The sequence below is a fragment of the Triplophysa rosa genome, unplaced genomic scaffold (genome assembly GCF_024868665.1).
Source record: "Triplophysa rosa unplaced genomic scaffold, Trosa_1v2 scaffold29_ERROPOS1970104, whole genome shotgun sequence".
Classification (NCBI taxonomy): Eukaryota; Metazoa; Chordata; class Actinopteri; order Cypriniformes; family Nemacheilidae; genus Triplophysa; species Triplophysa rosa.
The window spans coordinates 43,625-52,301 of record NW_026634316.1 but is presented as its reverse complement, the minus strand read 5'-3'; the positions used below and the strand labels follow the sequence as shown (position 1 = coordinate 52,301).

The following is an 8,677-nucleotide window of genomic DNA, read 5'->3' as shown; positions in this document are numbered from 1 at the left end:
CAAAATTATTTTAAGTTCTATTGATGCCCCTCATGTTGGCGACAAGGTTAAAGATAAAACATCTCTAAAAAAAACACTTTAAAGACTTTCAGATCATAATCGTGCTATTTTAGGAAAGTATTTAACAAGAACTTGAAAGCACCAGCAAGCGTGCTGTTTAACAAGATCTTCATATTTATTTATTTAAAAAAATAACAAACATGCACAAATTACATTGCCAACAAAATTCTAAATTTAGTTTTCAAACAAAATTGCTCTATATTCTGTACAGAATATGCGTCCTGTCATGACGCGTGTTTGGCCACTGCTGATGACGTCATCGGCTTGCGACATAGCCGCAGCGCTCTCGTAGCATGTTGCGCTAACCTACAGTGCAAACATTTGTTTCGATTAAAGGTATGTTCATATCATATTTGACATTTAAGAATTTTAAGTGCGTTCATTACTAAACAATGACACGTAGCTTCAAGTAATACGGTGCAATAAGCTTGCCCACTCCCAGAGAACTGCGAATGTAAACGACGTTAGATTTAATGATAATCGTACTGCATTGTTATATGTGTATTTTCATATAGTTTTAGTATGCATCTTTTAACACCTGCTAAAGTAGATGAATGTGATTTTTATTTCACATACACGTAGACCTAAGTAACGTTACATTTATGCTGTACAGAATTTTTACAGCCTATCATGCTTGGAGTGCATGTTTTTATGTGTGTAAAATCAGTTACAGTAAAATGTATACATTTGACAGGGGATTTTTATGTATATTGTATGTATTTCAGTATTTTTGAGTGTGAAAGAGATATAATGTCTTTATACGACGATCTGGGAGTCGCAACCAGCGACACCAAAACAGAAGGATGGTCGAAAAACTTCAAACTGCTTCAGTCTCAACTGAAAGTGAAGAAAGCTGCACTGACACAAGCAAAGGTTGGTGTCATTTTTTATGTTATCATTCGTAATAATGTATATTATTAATACATTACAGTAGGCACGTTTCTTACGTACTGGACGTTTGATTCATAAGAGTGAAGAAGAATTTTTCCGTTTGTAAAAGATAAACATTGTTTTGCAGACTCAGAGGACGAGGCAGTCTAATGTTTTGGCCCCAGTTATTGATCTAAAGAGAGGAAGTACATCAGATGACAGACAGATCTCTGATACACCTCCACACATCGCTGCTGGAGTGAAGGTAAAAAGTGTATGAAATATTAATGCCATGTAGGGTGCTAAACAAACTTTTTGTCATATCTGCCACCAGTGAGTAATTTGACTATGTGCGGTTGTGCCTGTGTTAGGACTCTGTGTCTGGTGGCTTTTCATCGGGTGAGGTGCTGATCCCATTGGCTGATGAGTATGACCCCATGTTCCCCAACGACTATGAGAAAGTGGTTAAGAGACATCGAGAGGAACGACAGAAACAGAGAGAACAGGAGCGACAGAAAGAGATTGAGGAGAGAGAGAAGTATGTGGCATTAATACTCAAAGTGATAGCTCACTCAAAGACTGAAACCTCACATTGTTCCAAACCGTTTCTTCTTCTTAAAAACACGTTTTCCTTTAATTATGTTGTCTTCCAACGTGTGTTCACGACTTGCTGTGCTTGTGTTCACTACTCTCTGGATGGGTTAAATGCAGAGGTCATATTTCGGGTATGGGTCACCATATCTGACTTAGGGCTGTCACGATTATGAAATTTGACTGACGATTAATTGTCTAATAAATCATTGCGATTATGACGATTAATTGTCTGTTTTAGGGCTTTGACGATTATGACAATTAATTGTCTGTTTTTGAGCTATGACATTTAATTCTCATACATTTTTTATTCAGCGATGAAACGACCATATTGTTCTGAATACAAGACTATGTTTTTTTCTTGGAAATACATAGGAAAAAATTGGGTCATCATATATTTAAGGTTTAGGCTTTTACCTGTCAATAATACAACCGCCAAATACTTGTAAATGAAGTAAATTGATCAGGGGTGAATTGAAGCCACCATTAAAATGCTATCAGTCATAGAAAAGTTTCTAGTCTGTTTTTTTCTCACTTTGCAAGACTACAATAAAATTTTACTTGTGTGTTAATGAAATTTTGGTAGACTGGTTTTCACACTGAGATTTGCTTAAATAATATTTAATTGTACTGCAGGTAATTTGTATATGTTTTTTTTTTTAAGTGATTGTGTTTTGGTGGTACATCTTACAAGTACTGTATTACCATGCTTTAGTAAATATATACACTAAAATATGCAATATGCAGATGCACTACAGCTCCCCCTAGTGTCTTCTATAGAGATGTGCAATAATTGCGATGATCTGAAACCATCGTGATGAGACGATTATTTAATAATCGTGACAGCCCTAATCTGACTAATAGGTCACTTTCACTTTCCATGTGATGAACACTACATAGTTCACTAAATGAGAAAAGAGTACATTTCGAGTGCTACGATCAACACTATACACAGATGTTCCATATATGTGTTGTGTTAATGATAAAGCACTTGCAGGTAATTCAAATCTCAAAGTACAGATTTAAATCTTAAAAATGAATTTGATTTGGTTGATGTGATTTAGGAAACGTAAAGAGAGGCATGACGGAGGAGGTGGAGCTCCCAGTGGATTTTCACGTTTCCCAACGGAGGGCGATTCAGACGAGGATGAAGAGTATGAAAGAGAAAAGAGGAAGAGGAGTGGGTGTCCTTATTTTTTCCATTTCTTACTTGATTTCTTTCTCATAATTATATTGGTCATTTGTGTGTTCAATCATGTCATGTCTTGTCTGGTACACAGGTGTGGGTGGAGCTGCCATTGCCCCTCCCACGTCACTGATGGAGCAAAACTGTGAGTAAACCTTTATGCTCTTTCATTATTTTGTGTAGGTGGACTGTGTCTTTCTGACTGTATTTCATTTTTGAAATGTGAAAATTGTTTTTTTTACTAATGCGTGGTAACGATGGTTGCCAGAATGTGTTGTCGGTGTATCAAAACTAGGTCGCAGTATTGCATTCTTTAATCAGGATTTGGGATTGAAAGGGAACAAACATTGCGTATTTGTTTCTGCAACAGCATCGTTCTCATATGAAGATGATGGTCGCCAGCGGTCGAAAGCAGCGATACCACCTCCCGTGTTTGAGGATTCTGACAGACCCCGATCTCCACCGGGACCCACCAATACATTCCTGGCCAACATGGGGTGAGAGCGTATTTGTAGAATTGTAGAGTTGCAGAATTTGGGTTTAACTAAAGAGTCTCAATGTAAACAAAACATTTATATAACAGAGTTTTCGATTTTTGGATGTTGTCCAGAGGTTGTGAAATGTAGTGTGTTGCATTAACTCTTATGCAATGCTCATGTGTGATTGTCTTACAGGGGTACAGTGGCTCATAAAATCATGCAGAAGTATGGATTCCGGGAAGGGCAGGGCCTGGGGAAACATGAGCAAGGTTTGAGCACAGCGCTCTCGGTGGAGAAAACCAGCAAGCGGGGGGGAAAAATCATTGTTGGAGACTCGGCAGAAAAGAGTGAGATCACACACACTGACACACACAAAACCCACATGCAAGCCCACATTCTTGGTTTCTTCCTTTTCGTTGATTTTTTTACTATTTAGTTTTAATGCTTTTTTTTATGTCTTCATGTCTGTCATATTTGCTCAATCATTTGCATGACTTTGTTCATTCATGTTTATGTGTGTTTCAGCGGCAGGATCAAGTCAGAATGTGGTTGATCCACACGGATCAGGGGCATCAGGTTTGGCTTTGTTCTTTGTTTTCCATTTCAGTATTACAACATCGATTGTTTGTTCTTTTGGCATCTATTTATTTTAGTTTGTTATATCATGATCACCAACATGAATTCGCCGATGCTCTAACTTCAGTCAATACCACAGACACATATGTAACAGTAGCTAGCTTTCCTAAAAAGGGCTAATAAAAGTCACACAATCAATGATGATTGAAGATTTAGTGATAATGATGAATACAAATTTTTGTATGTTTATTTCAAAAGCGGACGCATCAAAGAAAAACGAAGCCAACCCCCTTACAGAGATTCTCAAGTGTCCTACCAAAGTGGTGTTGCTGCGGGTAAACTGTTTGTCTTATAATATAAGAAATATAGATATATAAAGGTTTCAGGATGGCCATACGCTATGGTTTAACAGTAGTGAAGTATTTAATAACTGACTTGCATCTGAACGCTACAATTGAATGAAAGGATCAATTTCCAATTGACATATCACCTTACTATTTATAATTTACAGGTCAGTACAGTGACTAAATCTGTACTTAATGTGATGTCTGTATAACTATGTAGAATAGAATAGAACAATATGACAGGGTTTTTCCTGGCAGTGGGTGGGGTGGTGCCATCCTGATCTTGTACACACACACACACACACACACACACGCGCGTAGGCCTACAGTACCTTTAAGTGGATTAACCAAAGTGACTTCGAGTTTGACATTATAAAATTTCTAATAAAATTAGATAAAAATGACAATTATTATATAAAACATTACTTTTATTCAACCAAACAGATATGTTTTTTTATCAAATAAAGCTTTTTTATCATTTCAACTAACTTTTCAGCCCACAATAGCCAACTGAATTAACCAGTCTTCTAAATGAGCAAAGCTCATTCACATCTTGCATTCTCTGTGGTTCACTTTAAATGATTCAAGGATCTCTTATATTCGCTAGTGACTGAAAAGTTCGATAGTTTAAATGAATCGGTTCAAATGAGTCGTTCGTGTGCGAGTCGTTCTGAACGCAATGCGCGTTCATACTGGCGAACTCGCTGTGTACAATATACGCTGATTCAACGATCCAACTGCACAGCTAAAGACATTACAGTGATGTACGTCATGTTAATTTAATCAATTTCAAGAAATTAAACGTACTTGGATGCAAAACAAACAGCCGTGAAACACAGGCTGGCTCTTGTTCTGCAACTCTTTTTAGCGGCTCAGTGTGCTGATAACGAAACAGCGCCTTCACTGTGGCGTAATGTCGCAACTGCAGTTACAAATGACTTAAAATGCACGCAGCATTCCTTGTGAAGACTCGCAACATAATTTTGGCGAGAGCCTGAGGCGGCACGACGCCTCCAATTTCTCTATGCAGGAAAAACCCTGTATGAGCAAAGAAAAATACAACACAAGTGTTTAAAATTCTGACCTGGTTGTTTGTAATATGTGATGCAGCTAATATTAGGGACACTTTAGCAGAAACAACTTGTTGGAAGTCATGTAGACTAGTGTTAAATGCATCTTTACATCAAAACTGTGTTTGCGCAGAACATGGTTGGAAGGGGAGAGGTGGATGAAGACCTTGAAGCCGAGACTAAAGAAGAGTGCGAAAAATATGGCAAGGTTATCAAGTGTGTCATCTTTGAGGTAAGTGGCTTGTCTTGTATGCAAATACAGAACTTGTCATTTGCTGATGCTGAGACTTGTATGTTTGACTTAAATTCAAGATCGCCGGTGTGTTAGAGGAGGAGGCCGTCCGCATTTTCCTGGAGTTTGAGCGGGTCGAATCGGCCATTAAAGGTAAGCAGTTAAAGGACTCACTTTGAGAGTGAATGTGTGTGCTGGTGGTCTTTATTTCTCACTTTTTAAAGAAGGTAAGTGTGTAAGGACCATCCCTTAAGTGTTCCATCACCTGACTGGTTACATCACGTTCTCAGGGGAACGCGTAGACTAAACTAGATTAATTCACTCGCTCATTTACTTTCTAAGGTTAACTGTGATAAATGAAAGTAGTTCACTTGAAAATTTAAAATCTGTTTTTGTCTATAGTGCCTTTTATAGTTTTGCATTGTTGCAAAGCAGCTTTACAGAAAATAAATTTTAGCACAATATTGTAGCAACATAAGACAGTATAGACGGTTTCATCTTTACAACATAAGCAAACGTTACTGCGCATGCGCACTTTTGTGACCCCACCTCAACTTCCGGTACACATTCACAAACAATAGAGTGCCTACAATAGAGTAGATTAGTTCTGATAACAACCAAAAGAAACCGAGAAGAACCGTTACTTGGCGAAACTTGTCTCTCCAATCTTTTGAATTTAGACTCCGATACAAAGCTCAACTACTACAAGATGTCTATGTACAATACGGTTTGTTTAAATGCGACCAAATTACAGGACCCATTCAACAAATAGTTTATTTAATAAAATGAACATACAACAAAATTCAACAAATCGATTATGTAATATACAGTAAAATAATTATACAAATCAATATTAACATAAATAAAATAATATATAAATAGTTATATTATTAGACACTAGCCAAACACAACGGAAGCTTACAAAACGGTCTGTATGGAGTATACAAACAGTATAGATAAAACATCTAAAAAACAAAAAGTTTGTAATAGTATGTGAAACATTTGCAATAAAATTATAAATATATTTTAAAATTATAAATATAGTTAACCCATGTTTTTGCAAGCTCACATTTATTTCCTATTCCTATTGCTTTCACAACCACATCTCACGCTTTCGACTTGATGGTTCAGAGCATATTACACAAACTACATGGTTTTAGTTGTTTGGAAACTTAAACTTAAAATGCTTTGTGTAATGTGTCGATGACATGAATTTTCATAAACTTGTACTTGTGAAACGGGCAGTCATGGTTTTGGTACAGTTTATACAGAGGACTGAAAGTTATTATTACACTTTCTGATTTCCTTTGGGATGAAAATAAATTCAAACTCTTCTTTATTAAATAACAACAGAACTACACTACACCTCCGGGGAGAGGAAATCATATTTAAAAATTAGTCACATTTTAAGTTTAAATGCACATTTGTTCACTATGTTGTCATATTTCTATGCTTCCAATACAGTTATTTAGACCGATAGTGTCGTTTAAAGGAAGATGCATTTTCATTCTCAAGACTTGTAGACAAAATTCTACATATGTCGCCGAGTACAAAATGAGTTGTGTTTTTCCTGATAAGAAAAACTGTAATGTTTAAATGTTTATAGCTTTTTTCCATGTTTTGAAATGCACTATTGCATACAGTAGATGACCCTTAAGTTAGCAGACATAAATTAAAAGGCGGAAAGCACAAGATTTAGGGATGTAAATATTGTTTTTCATTTATTTCTAATCCTGTAATTATAGGTCAGGCAAGCACCAAAGGTTTTTTTTAGTCTTATTCTTTGGATGTCTTATTCTTCCATTTCTACAGTTTTCTACCTGCAAGTCTATGGCAGTCTCGTGACCTATATCTTGAGCAGTTATATTTGGGATACTGATTGGGGGAAACGTCCGTATTGTAAAAATACAAAATCCTATTTCCCATTTTAATAATACAAATGCAACTATCAAGGTTAAGTTATAAGAGATTATGTTTGGAATGCTTTTTGTTGCCAAATTTGTAAATTTCATGTATTTATTTATACTTTTTTATTCAACTGTCAACTTAAACTTTGAACTACTTTTCCTGAATGTATTACAGATGATATATTCAAATATGGAGTGTGTAATCCACATGATGTTTTTTCTCTTTTTTCAGCTGTGGTGGATCTGAATGGGCGATACTTTGGAGGTCGGGTGGTAAAGGCCTGCTTTTATAATTTGGATAAATTCCGCATTTTAAATTTGGGTGAACAGGTGTGAGTGGGAAATATAGATTAGCACTACCAGGAAAGAAACGGGAGGAAATAATGCGACTGTCTGTAAATAGCATGAATAATTTTATACACCTTTGTGAGTGATTTCATCTGTTGTCTCAGATACAGATCTGTGAATCAATTTGTCTCAATTTGTCAGTTAAAACTAGCTCATTTTGTCCTTGTGAATAAGATGTACTGTGATGAAACAACCCAAAAATAAAAGGTGCTTTTGGGAGAAGAATGATTTCTAAAGCTGGTGTGTAATTTTTCAATGTTAAAATACTTCGTCCCACAGTTTAACGCAGATGGCTATATATACAGTAAGTCATTCGTAGGTTGACTTCCTGAAGAGTTTTTTCAAAAGAGTTTGAGTTGTCCATGTCAACGTCTTAACTAATGAAACCAAACTATGGCAAGCGTCCGGCATACACCTTCATTGTAACATTCAACTTTTATGGAAAAGAAAAAACTAAAATACATTTTAAAATAACCTAAGCTGCAACTCGACTAGAACACCAGCAAGCAACAGAATAAAACTTAGCATAGCTAATATCATACTATACACGTGTACTAAAAGGAATGAGTTTGACTGGGGCGATGATGATTTATATAATCAGACACGCTAGTCCCGTGCGACTTGTGAAAGTAGGAAACCTATATTCTTCTGTTGTGACATAATAGCAACTCCCATGAGCCCTCACTCTCTGATCCACACACTATTGAAAGACTTAAAGAATGAAACCTTAATGCATGTCTTGACCTGAGCAGAAATTGAGTTTTGTAAGACTGCGTTACTTAAAAAATGTGAAACTTTACTGCTTCAATGTGCACAAACTTATGGCTTGTGCACAAACTTATGGCTTGTCCACACCGGGACGATAATCGCACACGTTTATCGTCAACGTTTAATGCCTCGTGACTAAACAAAGGGCGTCAATGTGAGTTTGCACACTGACGCGCAAAACGCTAGGCGTAACAGCGTAATTTTTTTTAAAAGCCTCGGTCTCGTTTTTTTTGGTTTGATGCGCCG

General features: G+C 36.5%; 1 protein-coding gene across 2 annotated transcripts; it reads left to right on the top strand.

Annotated features, from left to right (window-relative positions):
- Positions 1 to 303: 303 nt before the first annotated feature.
- rbm17 (RNA binding motif protein 17) lies at positions 304 to 7,918 on the top strand. Of its 2 annotated transcripts, XM_057327807.1 has the most exons (13): positions 304 to 396; positions 786 to 933; positions 1,079 to 1,195; positions 1,302 to 1,468; positions 2,586 to 2,701; positions 2,802 to 2,852; positions 3,078 to 3,204; positions 3,382 to 3,533; positions 3,712 to 3,762; positions 4,021 to 4,097; positions 5,310 to 5,408; positions 5,489 to 5,561; positions 7,548 to 7,918. In XM_057327807.1, the coding sequence occupies exons 2-13, from the start codon at positions 811 to 813 to the stop codon at positions 7,649 to 7,651; spliced, it is 1,257 nt and encodes a 418-aa protein (XP_057183790.1). In that variant the 5' UTR covers positions 304 to 396; positions 786 to 810; the 3' UTR covers positions 7,652 to 7,918. The 2 variants fall into 2 exon arrangements, with proteins under 2 accessions (XP_057183790.1, XP_057183791.1); XM_057327808.1 differs by lacking the exon at positions 3,712 to 3,762.
- Positions 7,919 to 8,677: the final 759 nt, after the last annotated feature.